This window comes from Arachis hypogaea, chromosome 2 (genome assembly GCF_003086295.3).
Source record: "Arachis hypogaea cultivar Tifrunner chromosome 2, arahy.Tifrunner.gnm2.J5K5, whole genome shotgun sequence".
In the NCBI taxonomy this organism is placed as follows: domain Eukaryota; kingdom Viridiplantae; phylum Streptophyta; class Magnoliopsida; order Fabales; family Fabaceae; genus Arachis; species Arachis hypogaea.
In genome coordinates, this window is record NC_092037.1 from 13286950 (window position 1) to 13309577 (window position 22628).

General features: G+C 28.5%; 1 protein-coding gene across 1 annotated transcript; it reads right to left on the reverse strand.

Annotated features, from left to right (window-relative positions):
• Positions 1–5257: 5257 nt before the first annotated feature.
• On the reverse strand, positions 5258–6855 carry LOC112718335 (LOB domain-containing protein 31-like). The gene is made up of 2 exons (XM_025770121.3): positions 6467–6855; positions 5258–5880 (listed from the first exon to the last, which is right to left on the reverse strand). The coding sequence occupies exons 1-2, from the start codon at positions 6743–6745 to the stop codon at positions 5389–5391; spliced, it is 771 nt and encodes a 256-aa protein (XP_025625906.1). The 5' UTR covers positions 6746–6855; the 3' UTR covers positions 5258–5388.
• Between the last annotated feature and the right edge of the window lie 15773 nt (positions 6856–22628).

Below are 22628 nucleotides of genomic sequence, written 5' to 3' on the forward strand. Positions count from 1 at the left end.
TTCTTAGTCAAAAACTTTTGTCAACTTACGACTTTTTTGTAAAAGTAGTTTGATTTTATAAATGTTTTGTGTCATGCATAATTTATAGTGTTAGAACAAAGTGAACTATAATTAAAAAAAAATATATATTCTCGTAATGTTATTATGTATAAAAATACTAGTTCTAATATAATACACAAAGCACTAATGCTAACTTAATACATGAATGATGCACAAATGAACTAATGCTAACTTAATGCATAAATGAACTGATGCTAATTAATGCCACTGGTATGATGAAAACTGAACTAATGCAATTTAACAAATTCTAATATAATACACAAATGCACTAAAACTAAACTAATGCAATTTAAGAAAAAGAGTAGAAACATAACAAGCCTAATTTCTACAATTTTAATACAAATAATTTAAATCGTAGAATAAAACAAGTTAACTAGATTTCAAAATACAAGCATAATTTTATCAGAAATTATTTTTAATATGGAAAGAAAATTGGTGTTTTGGTTGAATATTGACATTTGAAGTGTATTACAGTATTGTGGAAATTATTCAACACGCTCTCACGTGTTGGCTAAGATACTGCCACGTATTCAACACGCCCCCCACGTGTTGACCAGAATGATGCCACGTGTTCACCACGCCCCCCACGTGTTGACTTCCTACAAAAAAATTCACCCGTTTATAATTACACCACATTCTCCCATTTTCAACAAAAACACCAATATTTTTTCCATACAAAAAAAAATTAGCCTACTTTTATAAACTAAATTCTCATAATAGAAGCATAATAGAAGTATAATGAAAAAAAAAATTCTCAAGGACCTATTTGTCCTTCGAACTTTATTTGTAAAATGACGTCAAGGACTTATTTGTCCTTCGAACTTTTTTCCCCTTCCAACGTGGCACCGTAACGGACACCTGTACACCGTTTCAGCCATGTCAGCTAGTTCCGTTAGGTGTATGAGAGGCAAATAGACGGAATAACTAAATTGTCCTCCGTTTGTTAAAGTCAGGGACTTTTTTGTATTTAAATTTTATTAAGGATATATTTGTCAAAAATTTGAAAAATTAGGACCTGTCTTTTTCCCTAAAATTAAATATAGAAATTTTTGAAAAAGTCACAAACGAAGAACGAAAGTATATTTTACTCTTTTATATACTCATACCAATTAGATATTACTACTATTATTATTATGCACTTGTGGTATTCACCTAGGCCTATAAATTTATAGTTTCCATAGCTTAAAGACATTTCATGAAAAAAAGAGAGAGCGCTTCCCATAATATCTTGTAAAATATAAACCACGTATATTAATTGATTACTGTGTCATAGAAGAAATAATTAAGGATTCCGCTAGGGAGACAATGGACTATTTGTACAATATGTACAATGGCTATTGAACTCTTGACCTTTCGGATCTAACGCTTTAATACCATATCATGATACCACTCATCCCAAAAGCTTCAACTGATGGAAAAATGTAACACTAATGATTATATCTCTGATACTCCATAAATCTCCATTGTACATATTATATAAATATTTTATTGGCTCCTCATACTTTCCCAATAATTAAACACCAAATTCTTTAAGGAACACAAGTATTTTATGTTAGTCCCTTGCAACAAATAAATTTCATTGTAATAAATAAAAAGTTGTATTAGTAATACATAGAACATAAGTATTTTATATTGTTATTGGAGTATGGTCTTCAAGTGAGAATTTGAATTTTTACACAAAACACACATTCATAAATCATAATCATATTCATTGAAATGGAATTCCACCGAAAGAGTTCTAAACCGCTTAATTATAAGTTGAGCTAACAACTATTCTTTGGACATTTGTTAAGATGTTCAATGTAAAGTTTCTTTTTTGTATAAAAAAATTGAAGTTTTTAATGCTTTTGTGATACATTTTTTGAAGAAATAAAAATAAGAAACCTTAAAACTTTCTATTATAAATAACCTTAACCAGCATTTTTAGAATATTTATTAGCAAAACTCATTATTGTATAATATAATAGTACCTATTTAAAATCACAAAATTTATATTTTATAATATTTTTAACAAGGTATATATTAGCTAAATTTTTCGATAATATATATAACTATTTAATTGATCTAGCATTAAATACTAAAATATATATATATATTTTTTAACCCCTAGAGCACTTACAATTAATTTTTCCCCCTTAAAGAGAGGGAAGCAAATAAGAGTGAGTGAACATGCTTACATGCATATCTGAAGACAACAAAAATCATATAAAATTGGGGGAATTTAATTTAAAGAAACAGCACATGTGACATCCACCTGAAACACAATTAATTAAAAGATAGCATATTATGGAAACATAGAATAAACCAAATTGCAGATTTTCCTAAGCTATGACACCAAGTAGTTAAGCATATATCACCATATTTGCAATCAGAATTGTCAGTGACAGCATGCAATTAGTGTTCAGAATATCTTCAGCTATGCCTAAATAAGAATAATTAATTAAGTCTAATCTATCTCTGCACTTGGAAATTAAAAGAGCACTTCTATATGTCAGGGATTCACATATAATAAGATGCTAATTATTTAACTAATAACTAACCACCTCCTAATGATTTCTAGCTTATTATTCAAGACATTCAATGGAGTTTGTTTAATTTAATAGGTCTAAAATCTTTCTAAGGAAAAATAGCTTTAAAATGTTGTTTAAATTGACAAATTCTAAGCATGTATGTATAAAACCTATTATGGTATCTTTAAGTAATAGATCTGGAAAAAATGGTTGCTTAGAATTATATATATATATATGGTTACTAGATAAAAATTAAAAATTAAAGCATATGATGAAGTCATCCATGTAACTTTTTCCTTCTATATTCTCCTTATAAAAGATTATCTCCTTTCCATCAATAATATTTAAGTTGGTATATATAATATAATTCATATTAATGATGGAATAGATATAAAGGTTAGAAATGAAGTATATAGTTTATAGAGACATGAAAAAGCATATAATTATTACATTCTGAGTTGTTGGTCGAGTGATTAACTTACTCATCAACTTAAATAAGTATCGAGAGACTTGAATCTCATTTTATGCATATAATAATCAATTTGCTAGCTGTAAATTCTTAAATGAATCTCCCTACATTAGTTATTAATTTGTCGAATTAAAAATAGCATGAAAAATAAAAAATATTATATTCTAATCACACCTAAAATCCTAAATTAAAGAAACATGAAATAGAACCATCAAGTGTAATTTTTTCCCTCTATATTAAATTTTGAACCCAATTTTTCAAAAATAAGGAGAAGTATATTATTATTTCTCAAACCCTAAAACCCTTTTATTTGGCAATTCAATGCAAAAACAAGTAAAAGAAGTGGGATGATGAAGAGAACAACTTTTCAATTATAATAAAACAACAAACTAAATGAGACAGCAAGGACCACCATATGTTAAGGACAAGAAGCTGAAACAAACCAAAAATAAAGAAGAGGAATCCCAATATATTTGATAATTATGGTGAGAAATAATAATGTATAAAGTGTAGTCATGATGATATATATATACAAATTTAACATTTTTCTATTCCTATCAAATATGCACTAGCTAGTATAGTCCACTACTATATATGACTACCTAAAATAAAAAGGATGCTAATAATGAATTATGGAATTGCATGGTAGCTAGACTAATAAAAATAATATTACTGGAACATTCTATATGAAACCTTTTTGATTTGGTCATGGACAACATTCTATTGGACCACACATGCCACTAGTTCCCTAGGTTATATATAACTTTTTTTTTTTTCAACTAAGTAGTCTATATGTAGTAATAATAATTCTCAAATTATTTTTTTTTTCATTATCAAAACTTGCAACAAATATAATGAGATATAAATAACTGTGTGATAAATTATATATATATATATATATATATATATATATATATATATATATATATATATCTTTCAATTTGAGAATATTATATGTAGCATTATTGCACAGGGTTACAATATGATACATAGAGTAATTGCATTGGAATTAAGGGATTGTAGTGTACTTAATAATGTACTATAAAAATAAATTTCAGATATATACTTTTCAATAACTGTGATTTTTACTTTTCTGTTCTTTAATTTCTGTTAAGATGAGACAGGATTCAATTAAAACAACTTTCTAGGGTTATAGGACTAATTAATTGAGAATCCTAAAATAAAATTTAGTTATAGCAATTTATTAAATTCTTCAAATAAAATGATAAGCAAAATCCCAATAAACCATACAATTGAAAAACGAATATTATAGCTTTGAATTAACATTAAATCTATGCCTTCTTGTACCGGAACTCACCATATAGAACAATCTCACTTATATACCATTTATGTATACTTAAAATATTAAAGGGATTATAGAAAGTTGATTAGTTTCAAATTCTAGTAGCTTTAGTTTTTACAATGCATTTAAAAACACAATAACTTTGCTATCTAGATGTATGTATTAAAAATGACATCAATAGTTAGAAAATAGCTACTCACTAATATTCCTTGGTGTTCTCTTATCACATAATCAAGTAATTACACATCATAAGTTTTCTGTTTTTCTTATGTAGAGTGCGCAATATTTTAAAACTTGATCATTTCAATTAGTACTCATGGATATATCATAAATTGGAACCAAATTAATTGAAGTGGCTGAATGAAAAAAAAAAAAAAGAAAAAAAAAGAAGCAAAATGTGTTATCATTGATCAACCTAGATAGTACCTATACAATTTCATAAGTAGTAATTTCATATATCTATAAGTAGTAATTAGTAATTTCATATATCTATAAGTAGTAATATGGTATTTTTTTTTCTTTCAAAATTCAGTTAGCTTTGGGATTCCCATCAAGTAATATTCCTCCACATAAACCTGTTTTCTCTAGAAAGGAAGCTAAAAATATATCATTAGTAATTAATAGAGTATATATAACTAGAGAGTCCATTAATATTAGGTCAAATTAGGATCTATATAATTAATATTGTTACCTGCTAAAGGTCCATAAAACAAACCAATTCAAATTAAAAACTAATACAATAACTAAGAACCAGAGTTTCTAGTTATGTATATCATCATCATGATGATCAGAATTACACTATCATTCTACAACTTAATTAACCAAGGACTACACTTAATTAAAGCAGAAACACTACCAAGGGTGTTGCTCCATATATATAATTTTTCCTTTTTTTTTCAAATAAATATCAACATTTCTAACCTTAATTAGTTCCTAGATTATTTATGGCAACAGAGTAGTAGTGCATGCTTCAAAATAATAATAAGCAATATTCATCAAAATTGATATGATGATAAAGTCTTCAAGATCTTCACCAATATATTCATTTATCTTCTGTAACCAAAGGCCACTGAATGAAGATCATCAACTTCATGAAAAGACCATTTTGTCCCACCATTTGTTTCCATCTCATAGGACATGGAGTTTGAAGAACTCTCTTCAAAGCTAGAGAATGAGTTTGAATTTTCATAGTAACTCCCATTATTATTAATTGGCTTTAGATCCATCATCATCATCATGGAATTATTAACATTGTTGTTGTTGTTGTTTCCATCACTAATACCATTATAAGAAGAATCATTGTTGTTGCACAAATTTGGATGAAGAGATTCAAGGCCACCCAAGTTTGAAGATGAAGAATTTTCCATATTGAACAACCAACTTTGAAGATCTTGAGGAGTAATGAAATTATTGTTGTTGTTATCAGCAATATTAGGTTTATCAAAGTATCTCTCATTATTAGGGTTTCCACCATTCACACAACTTTGTTGTGCTGCTTGTTCCTTTAGATATGTTAGCTGTGCTTGTAAATTCACCACCTATAAATTTATATCCAAACACCAAAAATTAAACTTGCACTTATTAATTCTTACCCTCATGCATATATAATAAGAGAAATTAAACAAGGTCAAATAATACTTGATTCAGTTGATTATTATGAATATTTGAAATTAGGTTACAGAAACCACAATTTGCCACACTACTTTAACTAAAAAAAAAAAAACTCTAGTTTTAGTATTTCAAAGGTGTTTCTTTTTTCTCTTATTCAAGTAGAAATTAAAATTTTCATTTCCTTTCATAGTTTATTAAACTACGCTAGGGTTTTCAATTATAAACTAATAAGCACATATTTAGTTACAAGATCAAAATAATAGAATAAAAATTATCATTCATATATATTCAGGCTTAATTAGTCTCTTTTTGATATAATTTTTTGAACTGAATTTTAAATTTTTTAACTCCTTTCAAATGAATAAAAGATATCAAGAAGAGATTAATCAGAGACTAAAATATTTAGTACCCATAAAAAAATTTATGCTAATTTTATTTTTCAAGAATTTGAATATATCCTAATTCAGTGAACTTGCGAGAGAAGATGAGAGGAAAGATGAAATGAAAACAAACCTGTTGCTGAAGGGCAAATATATGAGAGACACAGCCATAGATAGGATCTTGAAGCCTTGCCTGAGCTTCATACGAAATTGTGACGGCCGCTTCGCAGCGGTCGCCGACCGGAAGATGGGCAAGGAGCTTTGAGACATTGCTTGCACCAAACACTTTGTGAATGGCTGCAAAATGGGTAGCACCTTGTTCATGGCAGAAGTAAGGTGCAAAAACACAACCTCTCACACATTTTCTCCTCAAGAACTTGCAAGCACCACAAGGAGAACCAGAACCTGTCATCTTAATTCACCTTAAAAAAAAAAAATTTGATTTTGGGGTTTGAATTTTTTCTATTTTTGTGATGGTGATGAAGATTTTTTTTGGTTGGTTATAGGTATAACTCTTGAGCTTTGTGCAAATCTTAATCATTTCTCACCATCTTTATATACAATTTAGGAAGAGGAAGGGATTCATTATTATAAGGAATAATTAATTTCATTAGGTTCCCTTATTGGCCTACAGTTGTACATTATTTTTCTTATTTCCCCTAATATATAAATAAGAAAAAACTATCATCACTCCGTTATGAATTTTAATTTGTGTGGCAAAATAAAAATTTATAATTATAAAGAAAATTAGAGATTCCATTCAACATGCTTATACGACAAATGAGCTAGCATTAACCAAACCCATTTTGTTTGATGATTGGATCTATCTGCTCTTGTCGTTTCTCTTTTTTTTTTTTTTTTTTTTCATTCCCTAAGTCATTATATAAATAATATATAGTATGAGTACCTTCTTAATGTTATAGTCACAAGTGCATTTATTTGAACTACTTATATGGATGGATATACTTATTGTGAGGATATAGAACTTTGGGCAATAATTGTTTTACTAGTTGTTACAGTCTTAATGTAACTTTTATTGAAACTATTTGGAAGCTAGCTAGAGTAATTATATATATCTCTACCATAAGAAAACAAACTATTAAATATATCTATCAAATTTTTTTTTGTTGAATTTAATTTTAATGCATTATTAGTATAAAATAATTTATATTTAATCACATAATTTTATATTAATAAAAGATTATTTTTATTTTTAATTGCATAAATATATATATAATATTTTAATTTATATTACGAGTGCATTAAAATTAAATTTATCTATCTTTTTTATTTCCATCCCACATATCATAATAATATATGTATATAGTTAGGATTTGACTTGTATATAGCCTGAAGGTATGAAACAAATAAAGAGTTAAAATTTGTATAATATTATTACTTTATCCACTATATATATTCATATAATATATGCACATGTAATTATTTTAAAGTTTATCATATAAAATAATAATTAATTATGTTCTTAATCATTTAATTTATTTTATGAGCATGAGTGCATGTATATATAGGCATACCCTTAGTCTTGGCTAGGCCCTAAATAACTAAAGATAAAACAACAAATTAAGTTTAATGACATCCAGTTCAAAGCCCCCCAAGCCTATATATATTATTATTCCCATATAGTTTATAGTATTAAAAACCAAAATAAGAATAGTTCTTGGTAAATTTTCATGACATGCATGGGAGACAAGGGTTTATTATGCTTGAACTTTTCTTGTTAGGGTAATAAAATTTTCATTTTAATTACTAATAATATAGCACATTGGATCGTTAACCATTGGGAACCGAGAAAAAAGACTATAACGCCTAGCAAATTTAATCTAAATTAAACGGCTCAAATTACAATGGTGCTTGTAATGCTATTGATATTAGTAAAATATTAGGGCTACTAACTTCATAAGCATGCCATCATTTGAGCTCAATATAAATCATAGTTATCCTCTCAAATAGTGTAATATATTATCATTATTAGGATGACTTTAAATAGTACCATATCAATATATCACAATGAAAATAATTGTAGTCATCATGATTAATAAAGTAAAAAATAATTGTCATGAACTTCTTTTTCCAAATATTTAAATCGTTAATTAGAAGTATATGATGGATGATTTTATATATTATTTTTTTTATAGCTAGTTGTATTTTAGCATCATTGTTAAATTATATTGTATTTTTAAGGTGTCAAGTAAAAATTAATTAAAAAAAAACAAAATAAAACTTATATTTTAATACTTTGATTTTAACAAAATATATTTAAAAAACATGCATGGGGACAATCTGCCTCTTCAAGGGGCTGTCTGACAAAGTAGTGGGGATTGGTGTGTATGTTTGAACTAACACTCATTATGGTTGCTATTAACAATAATAAGATTGATTATACAATGAATTAATCATACAATATATTATTATAATCAAATAGACAAACTTTCAACATTTGAAGGTGGATACTTGTTATGAGCATAATAATTGTCCTGTAAGTACAGGTAATCTAAGCTAAAAGCAACCCAAAAAAAAGACATAAAGAGAATAGCAGATTCCAAAAATGAATGGAACAAAAGATAGTGACACTAGTTTAGTAACATATAAGATATAACATACATAACATAAGAAGCAAATTCATATTTTGTTACCCATTTAATTTGTATGTAGAATTAGAATTTTTTTTATTTTTATTTTTTAAGCCTTGAAATGTCACCCTTTGTCTAGCAATACCGTGTGTATTTTGTTTTTATAAATAAATGTTTTGCATACACTCATATTCATATATACCTTTTCAATTCAATCACTTTCTTTTGTCCGGTATAGGTACCAACATGTAGGACTCACCAAAATGTATAATTAGGCCCCACACTGAACCCTAGCTAATTATAACGCCCCAATAAATAAATTAAAATATTGTGGATAACCTTTTCTTTAGAGAGGGAGGGGGTGGAGTTGGACAAATAAACGGTCCTAATAATATTATTCTTTTTAGGTTTGTGGTTTTTTATAATAAAGTTGAGAAGCAACCAAACTATATATATATATATATATATATATATATATATATATATATATATATATATATATATATATATATATATGGGAATTGATATTTGCAAGAAAATATATATGCACTATTTGAGTGCCTATAGTAGTTCTCTAATCTCTAAATTAGTAAATTTTTAAAAAAAGATTTTTGCCAATTAGTGTTCTAAGAGTATTCATAAAACAAAGTTTGAAATAAAAATTTTACATTAGAAAGTAAAATAAAATATCAAATTATGTAAACATTTAACATTTACCACTCCCTAATAGGCGACGCTTAACAAACCGCTGGAATTCCGTTTCGCGGCGGTTTAAAACTGTCGCAAATCACTCCAAGAACCGCCGCTATTTTCCATTTCCTTTGGAGTAGTTACTTACAATATTGCTTCATTTGGATAAATTACTTAATTAAGTTCATTTTAAAAAAATAGCTTAAATAATAAATATTTATATTACAAGTAGTTTATAAATAAGTTATTTTGTATTTGATTTTTTTAATTCTAAAAGTGTTTATTTTAAAAGAAATGTGATAAAAACTTTTTATTATGAGAGAATTAATTTTTTTTAACTTTTTCATAAACACTTAAATAGTTTCTTAAAAAACTACAATTTGACTTTGAAAATTGCACCAAATATTAATACTACTACTTTTGCACCAAATATTAATACAAATTTATTAAAAGCCATCTGTAACATGTCAATTTTTTTAATTATGTTTATTATTGAATAATTAATTAATTAAATTTATAATAATTTAAATTTTATAATAAATATTAGTAGATAGTGCACTTAAAAAATTAACATATCTAATTTAAAATTTGAAAAATATAAAAACACTAGTTTTAGTGAAATCCTAATAGACAACAAACAACCTTTCAAGATATAGTCATAACTAATTAATTCCATACTTATTGGATTTGAATTATCTTTGGCTACATGAAAGATAAAAAAATAGCTTTATTCTTTGAGTTTAGTACAAAATTAAATTCAAATTCAATTAGGTAGATAAATCTATTACAAGTTCATAATAGAAAATCGTACTGTAACCAACCAGTCTCACGTACAAATCATATTTTGTGAATATCTTAAGCTACAGTTATTCGATTGACTTCGTTCAAAGTTCATTTTAAAATTGACTCAATTCTTTATAGATTTATGTATAATGACTATTTCCAAATTTCAAATGTAGAAAATTTTATAGGACTTACAAAGTAACGATTCAGATTGAAGATTTCACCTAAACATGAGTTAGATTCTCCTAATACAATCTGTACATGTCTAAGAGCCATTTAAGTCCTTCTTTTCTATTAAATTCTTTTCTACACAAAAAATACTCAGTAACCTATCTTTTCTATCTTTTATTATCTCTACAAATTGTCATTGATATACTTTCCCCATTTCATTATAAAAAAATCTTTATCTTTTTTTCACTTTTTTACTCTCATTCTAAATCTTTCGCCAAATTATTCACAAAGGTATCCTTTATGAACTATACTTTTTTTTTGAAACAAAAGAGCTCAACACACTAAAGTAGAGTAAGCAGAATTAAATAACAAAACAATAGAAAACAAAAAAAAAACCAAAAAGCAAAAAATAATCCTTTATGAACTATACTAACTACGGGGACTAGGAATATGGAGATTTCTTTTCTACAATAAACCAACATGAACTCAGAGATTTGAATAGGATTTATATCTTCCGCAACCTCAATATTTATAGAGTTCATCGAGTAAGATGTTTTAGTCATCATAATTTGTCGTTTATTTGTTTTTCCTATTATTTTTAATAATAGTCTATGATCTATTGATTTTAAACAAAACCGTAATCACTCCAAATCTTAATCTCATGCATGTACTTAGAAGAATGAAATCTATCCATTAACCAAAGTTTCATGCCTACATCAAAACATACACAAAAGTCTAGTCATAGAACAAGTCTCTCTTCTTTAACGAATCGTGCTTATTTACATTGGAATATATATAATATTTCTATAAATTTCACTGGAGGTAGGGTCTTATACTACTTTTTTATGTGTCATATTTTAAATATTTTTTTAATATAGATCCTAGCATTACATGCCATAATATAATATCTCTTTATTGTATACACATTAAGCATTATAATAATCATCTTATGTGCATTAAAGAACCAAAAAAATGATCCTTCGGTAAGGGAAGGAGACCCTAAAAACAGGATAATCAAAGTGATCCTTCGGTAAGAGAAGGTGATGATCGACAAATTTTTGGGATAAGAACCTTCAGTAAAGGAAGGGAACTCCCATAAATTTTATACACAGTTTGAGCTCAATATCCTCCAAAATCAAAATAATGTTAAAAGAATGCTTACGAGAAGTCAAGGTCAATTTCATGCACCGCATAAGAGTTTATATCAATAAAGGATTATTTTCTTTTAACGTAAAAAGTAGTTAGGAGAATGTCAAGAGAAATCAAGTCAAGATTCATGTGTTTGCATTCTGTGTGTTTTAATGTTATAGGTATTCAGTTATGAGTCACATGTATCATAACATAAGTAAATGAGAAGCATCTAAAAGTCAAACCACTCAAACTAACAAAGACTTCTGAAAATAATAATTGAACATTGCATCAACATTATTTTTATTTTAAAACTCGGAGTGGCTAGGGATAAATACAATGACACCATATAGATAAACTACTGAAAAACTTTTGTTTCTCACCCCTCTCCCCGTACCATCTTCAAGAACGACTTGATGCGAAAGAATACGCTACTTGATTGAGATGAAAAGACCAGTACACTATAAGATGATTAGGAGCGGATATTAAAGACATAGATACAGAACATTAAGTACTTGTTCAAATTCATACTAAAGATGAAGATCAGAATAGGCGATTGTTTAGGCATAGCTATGCAAAATGAGAGAATTAGAATTCTCTGTATGTCTTGTTTTATCTTTATTGAGTGACTACAATTGTGGCTATAATATTTATTTTTTTGTTTATATAATTATTTAATACGAGTAAAGCTTGCCATTATTTTTGCCTTTATAGTTTAAATTATAAGAAAAATATTGAGTATTGTCGAAAAAATGAATAAAATCTGATAGTACACTGTTTACAGTCAGATTTTACGTCAGAATTTATCCGATGGAAAAAACTTTGCCATAATAAATTACCGTCGGATTTATGCGTCCAACGGTAATTTGTATCAGATTTAGCGGCGGAATATAGATATCAAGAAAATGAAATCTGTTGCAACTTATCGTCGAAAAATTTTTGATGGTAACATTGGCGCCAAAGCATACAGCTTCGTGCCACCTTATTGGAGGATTAATCTGATGGTAAAACCGACGGAAATATCTGTTCTAATTTTTTTTTTGGAAAATTAGCTGGACTGTTACCGTCGGTATATTCTAATGGTAATTCTGACAGTAAATATTTTTTTTAATAATTTTTTTCTGTCCATTTATAATGTACCTCGATAAGTAATAATTGAAATAATACTTTTAAACCTGATGTGAAGTATTATATGTACAAATTAAAAATACTGAATGTTGGTAATCGAAATATTTGAAACAATGCTAATTATATTACATTCTTCTCAAAGTTTGGTAAAGAAATACATAAGATAGAACTATATTTACATCAATCCTATTCAGATTCATCATCTTCTTCCTTTGGTTCACCATCCTCCTCTTCCGAGGTAGTTTCCTAATCATCGAACTCGTCTCCCTCTTCTTCGTCATTATCGACCTCGTCTTCTTCTTGAAGATCATCGTCCTCTAGTGGTAGTGCATCGTCATCTATTCCAAGGTCGTCAATGATGTCATCATCTATAACAATTGACCTAAGGGTGATCAAATCACCGACATCAACCAGCATTTTTGAAGGAGTTGGGTCATTAATCTGGTAAGGTTCTTGACTCTCTGTCCTATCAGACACGATGTGGCCTTTTAGCTTAGTCTTTACCACAACCACCCAACTAGACTTGCATGAACTCGGATAAGACAAATAGTATATCTGTTGTGCATTTTGAGATAGAATAAAAGGATCATAGTGCCTATATTTTCTAGTTACATTAACTTCAGTGATATTGTAGTCCTTGTGCTTTCATGTTCCTTGTCACGAACTTGAATCATACCATTCACATTTAAACATGTACACTTTGTACGTAGTGCGACAGAAATACTCTAATTGAATTATATTACGCAACACACCAAACCAATCAAAATGAGGATCGCTTGAATCCCCACGAACTTAAACTTCGGTGTTATCTGTTTTATTTCCAATCGAACACTGTAAAGAATGGAACCGATATCTATTAACATTGTATATCGGGTAGCTTGTTCTCTTATTCATCAGACCCCAACTAAATACAACTAGTTGTCAATCTGTTGTGTCAGTTAGATGCACGCTGACGTATTCTCTGAATCAATGTGAAAAATTGTTCAATGAGGTATCATGATTTGTCTCTTGTAATAATCTATATGATAGAATAGGATGAAGAAGTTAGTATCTTACTGATTGCAATATTTATGAAGACTTAAAAAACTCACATGAGGTAGGATAAAATATGGTCACAGTTAAGCATATGCACATTGATTTTCTTCTACTCTAACTAGTAGCCACTGCCTGCATCCATTGTAGCTCTTTCCAGAGAAAAGATTGGATATGTTGTTCCACTTGACGAGGATTCTCCCCTCTCATCATTCCTTCCAACCTTTATTCTACGTGACTCAACATGAGGCTGAAAATAGAATGAGTAAAATGTAGATGTTTTCTTAGCTAGGCATACTTCGCAAATGCTACCCTCAATCCGAGCTCTATTCTTTATGGTGTTCTTGAATGAACCAATCATCCTCTCAAATGGGTACATCCACTTAAATTGGACCACCTACATAGTATTGTTTCGTACGGTAGGTGGATTGCTAAATATTCCATAACGTCAAAAAAAGATGGATGGAATATCCTCTCTAACTTATAAAGTATGATAGAAATATTCTTGTCCATGGTTATAAGATCATTAATGCAAAGTTTCATAGTACATAACTCCCTAAAGAATTTACTTATTTCTGTGAGGAGTTTCTAGATGTTGATTGGAAATTCTCTAAACGTAATTGGAAGCAAAGACTCCATGAAGATATGACAATCATGATTCTTCAACCCAGCAAGCTTACCCTATGAGATGTTTACACACCTGCTCAAGTTAGAGACATAACCATTAGGAAACCTCAATCCTCTAATCCACTGTCCTTCGTTTGAGCGAACACCACCTTTGGTTTAGCCCACCACCTGTTCTCAAGTTTTTTTAAGTTCATATCTGGCCACCTACAAATGTCCACCAAGTCTAACATAGCCTTATCGTTATCCTTTGTTTGCTCGTTGTCCATTACTATGTGCATGATATTATCAAATACGTTTTTTTCAATGTGCATCACATCAAGATAATGTCGAATTAAATTGTGTTTCCAATAAGGCAACTCTCAAAATATACTCTGTTTAGTCCAATTATGCTCCCTGCCATATCCTGGAGGTCTCAAATCTGTCCCGTTATCGATGATCCTTAGGATTCTACTGACACGATGCCAAACTTGCCTACTACCCAACCTAATGGGTGCCACTTTTTGTTCAGTTTTATTCTTTTTGAATGAGGCCTTGTTGCACCAAAAAGAATGATCCATGTTGAGGAATCTTTGATGACAATCAAACCACGAATTTTTACCGCCATTCGTTAACTAAAATGTCTTTATATCTTCTATACAAATGGGACACGCCATTCTGTCCTAAGCAGACCAACCTGACAACATCCCATATATATGCAGAAAAGTTGTTAATGATCCATACCAACACAGCATGCAATTGAAAGTTTGTATTCGTCGAGATATCATATGTTTCTACACTATGGATCTACAACTCTTTTAATTCATCCCCCAAGGGCTGCAAGAAGGCATCTATTTTGGTCTTTGGATTGCTAGGACCAGGTATGATGCAAGTTAGGAACATGTATGGGTCTTTTATGCACATTTCGGAACTCAGGTTATAAAGTGTCACCACTACAGGCCAACAAGAGTACCCATTACCGAAATTAGATGGACCCGATCAAAATTCTTTCAAGCTTCTTCCTTGATGGGTGCGTCGTGATTCCACCATCTCTTTTGTTGTTATTATGCCAGATCATGTGAGGAGCCAAACTCATCAATGCATACAATCGTTTAAGCCTAGAAATTAAGGGCAAGTAGTGCATATGTTTCATTGGAATTCTCTTTAATTACCGTTTACCAATCTGTTCTCTCTTGGCTTGAAACTTCGGTGATCAACAAAATCTACATTTAGTTAGGCCTATATCCCTCTTATGATACAACATACAACCATTCAACAACAATCAATTTTTATCGAATTTAGACCCAATTTTAAAACTAATTTCTTTACTTCGTAGTGGCTCCGGGGGATGCCAGTGGTCTTGAGAGGTACCAGTTTGTTACAAAGGGTGGCCCACTTATTAAAAGACTATTGGGTATGATTTGACTCCAACTTAATACGCATCATTCTAGCACATGCAGACAACTCTAGATGAATACACCCCTCGAACAAAGGTTTTGCGGTAGATTCTAACAGATGATAAAATTTGTTTGCCTCTGAATTAGGATCTTGTTTAGCCTCTTCCAACTCTATAACACCTATTGCATCAAACACCATCTTGTTGTATCACTATTGGTTATCCTCCCAATTTATTTCTTCCATATATAGTTCTCTCACTACCCGAACCCTTGTTAATTGACCGTCAAACTTATTCAAATTCGAGGCAGACCGGTTGATTTCCTACTCGTCTACTTCTCTGTATTCCGTCCATATCTAATACACTTTCTTAAACCCATTACGGTAGAGGTGAAGCGTTATATTCAAAGGTCCTAACAACTTAGTCAGCTGACACATATGACACGAACACCTAGATATCCCTTCAGACCTAAACGGTTTCATGTTGAAGACATAAGCAACAAACGCGTCAGCCCTCCTCAAAGAATTCAGGTTTTAAAATCCCCTCCCCTTGTCCACCGTTATCTTTCTCATACATCCATAGACAACAACTTGGAATCATATTGCAATACACACCCTAGTATTCAATCAATAACATAATTTATTATTAAAATTTTTAGGAAATTTGGCAGAGCGTACTTTACAATTAGACTTTTCCGCCAAATACAATTATTATTTTCTGACAAACCAAACATATTTTGAACAATTTAATGATAATTCGGAAGAACTTCTCCTTAATTCAAAGACATCCATCAAATAGATTCACAGAAAAAACAGCTGCAGGCATAAATTATAACATACACACATTTAATAAAATATCAAATCCTAACCGTTCTAGTGTGCAACCCTTATATCTCCATATTTTTTCAGCGAACAAGATTTTCGAGGAGGCACCACTACGCAACCTTCTCTCACTTCCATCCTAAAACTCTATCCTAGAAAAAGTAAGTCCAACATAAAATTTAAACAAATCATTATATTCAGAGATAGAAAACTAACCTAAAATATTACTGTAGACAACAAAAAAAAGTAAACTCTAATTGATCTAAGAGAAAATAGCACCGTCCTAATAAAAAAGACACCTTATTAAATTCACAAGTTGAAACTAATTCAAAAACTAATTTGAAAGAAAAAGTAAAATTCATTATTCCAATTAATTAAAATCTAATTCTAATTTCATCAAACTAACATCAGGCATCACAAAAATAAGCGCCATAAGTTTAATGCAATTGAAATAAACTCATTCACTAAACTCAACTAAAATCTTCCAACAACTCAAGCATTCTTAATCTGATTGTACTTAACTTACCCTAACATTATTTAATTTTTACTTACATTAAATTAACACAACAACTCCTAATCACACACTTCATTAAACAAATTTAACCATTGATTTAACAAAAATCCTAACAAAAATACTAAACTCACAAAATAATTTGAAAAAATAAAGCAATCATACCAACAATAAATCTGATGATAGTGATTGCAGGGTCTCTTTAACGTGGTGGTGACAGAAGCGGTAGTGACGACAACTGCAGCGGAAGACGCAGCAGAGACAGCAATAGCAGCAAAATCGACGACAACGTACAGCGACAGTGACAAAGGGTGCTCCAGATGGTGACGAGGATGACGAGGATGACATGCTCCCGGCGGTCGCGATGGTGATAGCATCGACGGTGAGGGAGAGAGAAGACGAGAGAGAGAGAGAGAGAGAGAGAGAGAGAGAGAGAGAGAGAGTTCGCAAAAGTAAGAAAGAAGGGTTTTGTGTTTGAATTTTACTCCAATTTTACCGTCAGATTTATCGGTGGATTATAAGTTACCAAAATGACATGCTTCACTAAACTGTGATACCTGTAGAATATATCAACGGAAAATCCGACGGTAAAATTGGCGCGGGTGAGTTACGTTTTCACGCCAATAATCACTGTCGGCTTTAGCGACAGAAAAGCTGTTCCGACGGTAATCTTTCTTGACGACGAATTTCTCCTTCTTTCTGTCAGAAAAATCGACGCTAAGTCCGCCGGCACAGGTCGATGCTAAATTCGACTATATTTCCGACAGCACTCAACACTTTTCTTGTAGTGTTAGTATGCCTATTTTCTGCATTAGTATCGCTATGTTCACTTATATTTTTCAACTAGTAATGATTCTAATGATTAAAGCTCTCACTATTTTAAATGACTTTTAAAAATAAAAATTATTTATCCACTATTTTTTTTATAAATTATTTTATGGGTAAAGTGTTAAATTAGTCCCCTACGTTTGGGCGTAATCTTATTTTGGTCCTTAAGGTTTAAAGTGTGCTATTTGAATCCAAAAAAGTTTCATTTAGCTTCAATTTAGTCCCACCGTGAGATCAAAGTTAAATAAATAATGAAATGTCCTACATAACACCAGTAAAAGAATAAGGTCGATAATCTGAAGAGCAAGTATAAGCTCTAGAAGAACAAAAACAACTGTGGATGCATCAATACATTTATTTATCATTTTTTTTACAATTTAAATAAAATATTTTCTATAGAACTAAAAAGAATAATAATAAATAAATATATTGATGCATCCACAGTTGATTTTGTGCCTCTGGAGCTTGTACTTATTTTTCAGATTATCGACCTTGTTCTTGTACTACTGTTATGTGGGACATTTCGTTATTTATTTAACTTTAATTTCACGATGGAACTAAATTGAAATTAAATGTAACTTTTTTTAGATTTAAATAGGACACTTTAAACTTTAAGAACCAAAACAAGATTACGTCCAAATATAAAGAACCAATTTAATACTTTACCCTTATTTTATATATCGATTCTATTTTAAAATTTTAAAATCTAAGTATCAACAACTAATATAATTTAAATAAGACTTATGCCTAGTTTAAAAAATACTAGGGTATTACACCACTTAAAAAAGAGAGGTGTTTCTCTCTTTAAATTAAATGAGTTATTAGTAGTTTTAAATTATCCAAACTCCTAATTATATTAGCTACTAGGAATAAAAAATAAAGGTAGTTCATATAGAATCATGCTACCTAGCTAGAGAAATTACATGACAAAAAATTGACAATGCTAGTACTATACAATGAATATTACATCATTGAAGTGCCTCCAAATCAAGTGATGAAGCAAGGAAATAAAGTAAACTACTTTTTCTTAATCAACTATTTTTCCTTCTTTTATCCCAATTAATCCAACAATGTATGTCATTTGAATTTTGTATTAGGAATTTATTCAACTGGACTAAAGTCTTATGAGAATAATAAAGTTTTTCAATCATTTTCCTCTAATACTACAAAAGTTACCCAAAATACCTGCGGTTTTAAATGAAATTTGCAGCGATTTCAAATCGCTACAAAACTAAAGACTTGTTTGGATGAATTTAAAAAAAAAAATCTTTTTTCGAGTTATCTTATTTTAAAAAATTTTATGAAAAAATAAAAGTAATTTTATGTTTGAATATCTCATGCAACAATATCTTTTTATTTATCAATTAGTGGGTATAACAATATAAAAATATTTTTTATTTATTTATTATGTAAAAATATCTATTTTTTAAAGAAAAAAGATCTTTTTAGAAAAAATGTAAATAGTAACTTTTTAAAAAAATGTTTTTTTTTTATTTTCTAATATTTTTATTTTTACTACTAAAAATTTGTCAAATACATTAAAAAATAAAAAAAATATTTTTTATTATCAAAATAATAGTACCCAAACAAACACTAATTAAAATACTTACAACCCTACCGTATTAATTAACCTCACATGAATATATGAATTAAACTACTGTATAAACTTCTATGAGCTAGTAAAACAAAATTTTAGCATATTATTATAAATATATTCATTTAGATATGATTTGAAGGGACCGTCCTATAGGAACCATTTCAATTATGGAGATCCAAGTGTACATTAGACACCATTCACCAAAACTTGAACGTTTTAGCCCTATGCCTTCATGAATAAATGTCCTCTCTGAATGTCATTATTATTATCCCACAAAGATGAATGGTTTTGTGTCATATCCATATACTTGTTGGCCACTTGCAATGGCAAAGCTAACAGTGCTTAATTAGGAGGCAAACAAAAAGACATTACACACCAACAGGATTGGATTTATTATTTAATTATTATTGGGTTTGCTAACCCTAAAAATACCAGTTAAATAATTTATAAATATTTTTAAAAAAAAAAATCCTAATAGCCACTAATGCATGCCCTTTTTTAAGAGAAAAAAAATCCCTTAAGTTAATTAATCATAACAATCTTAGTAGACATGCATATAGAAGGTTTCAATTAATTGTATATATGTTTTTTAAAATTATTACAATGTATTTTTATAGGTTGAATTCATTAACTATCCATAAGACTATTATTTGATTGCAAGAATATAATAAGAAATATATATATATATATATATATATATATATATATATATATATATATCTTGTTCTAATAAGAAGAGTTGCTTTCTAAGATTCAAAACTAATTTTTTTTATGGTAAAATTAAAAGTATATATTATTTTTAAGTTTCGTATTATAATGATAATAATTAAATCAACATATTTCATTGGATTTCAAAAAAAAAAAATTTTAATTTTTAATAGAGAGTGTTTAAGTAAATTATTAGCAAAATCTTAAAAAGATATGTTAGTAAATAGCATAAATACTACAAAGTATATTAAGAATTCGTTATGTCTAAGTATTTTTTTTCCCTTTAATGGAGGCACGTGAACTCAAAATGATTGACATACATAACACATAATACTAGGATCCTTTCTCCACTTCATGTCGCATGACCCTAAAGTGGATCACCACAAAAACACATTGATTTTAATATCCATTAGATGATTCCGAGAAATTAAACTACTATTTTAATTCAAATTGGCATAATTTAATTTTATACAGTATATGTTATGTAATTATTTATCGCCCGTTATTATAGTGCTGATGATGATAATTAAACAATAAAGTACTGATTTATATTATGTCCTTTGTACAAAAAATAATTGTTAATTACTCATTGCATAACATTCAATTATGAAGAGCAGGTTTTGGATCCAATTATGTGCAACTTCCTGTACGAATTTGTCGGTATCATTTGAAACAGAGAAGAAAAAAAAAATTGATAAGCTCTTCCAATTCAAAACACCTTGAGTTAGTTTTTCTAAAATTACTAAACCCTAAACCCTAAAATCATAAGTTTAATTACCTAAGTTTGTTTGTTAATTAGGCAGAGAAGATGTCACACAGGTATACGTATTAAGTTTTTAGTTGACACAAAATAGAGAAATTTTTTAAAATATTCTTAGAATAATAGTATTTTAATAATTTTAATTATAAATTTTAATTAATATTAGATATATATATTATAATTGAAATTAATGACTAAAACTATTGAAACATTAATATTCTAAAAATATTTAAAATTTCTTCCAAAACAAATAATGCCCCCACCAACATATTTTTTTCTTCCTAAAATAAATAAGTATAAAAAGTACAATCCATAAATTAATAAAAAAAAAGAGACACAAATTGTACGGAAAATTTTCACATTTTGTGTGTGTGTATATGTAAAGCTGGAATCTGTTTTGAGTTTATTTATTTTTACTACTATTAATTAAATAATAATTATCATGTTTTGAAAAGGGAGAGAAAATGGATACACTTTACAGGTGAAAATGTGTCTCGCAACTAATAATAATGTGCATTGGAAGTTGGAAGAGGAATCCTTCAATTTTTTTAATTTTTTAATTTATTTTATTTATGAGTACAGGGAAGCATGTATTCTTATTGCTTCCACTCAAGCTGATGCATTTGATATGGAGAGAAGTTTAATTTAGACTCAATTGTTGACCTCTTCATGTTTTTATGTTATTACGTACAGGACTCATCCATATGCTATATATCATAATATTTTTTTATTTCTATTTTTATTAGTTTGTGGCTCGTATATGATGGCAGGATAATATATTCAAAAATTTAAAATTTGATTAAACATCCAAATTTATTTCTAAAAAATTTTAGATAAGATATTTTAGTTTTTGATAAATTTTTGTTTTTTTAAACATTCAAAAAAAATTATTTTTATTAGACAGATCAATTTTTGTATCATCTTAAAAAAAGATTAATTTATCTCACTAAATTATATTTTTTATAATCTGATTATCTTATAAACTTTTTGGTAACTCTCTGATTATTTTATAATAAAATTTATTAAAATTTTATTTGTCTAATACGCATATTAAAAAATTAATTAAAAATAATTTAGGAATCAATTCTTTCGATTAGAATAAATTTTAGAGTTCGATCATTATTAATTTAAAAAAAATTAGTATAAGATAAATAAGAAAGAAAAAATCTATACAAAATTTATACAAATTTAAAATATTAAAAAATAGTGTATATTTTTATTAAAAAACTATTAAATTAGTTTAAAAACATTTAATGTGATAATGGTCCCTTCTAAATTTGAACATTTTTTATTTTTTATTTTTTAATTTTGTATTAATTTAGTTCATTTACCCATTACATGAAATAGTTGTTGCTAAACACAAAATTAGTTATTATTAATTATTAAGTATTGCACACATCATCGCTGCACCCCAATGAAGAAGCCATTGGGGGACAGTGCAAATTTCAATAATCGAAATGCTAAGGAAAAAGTTTGATGAAATACATAGTTTATTGTTTCATATGCTTAGTAAATTCATCGAGGAATATAACATTGCAGGTATATTTA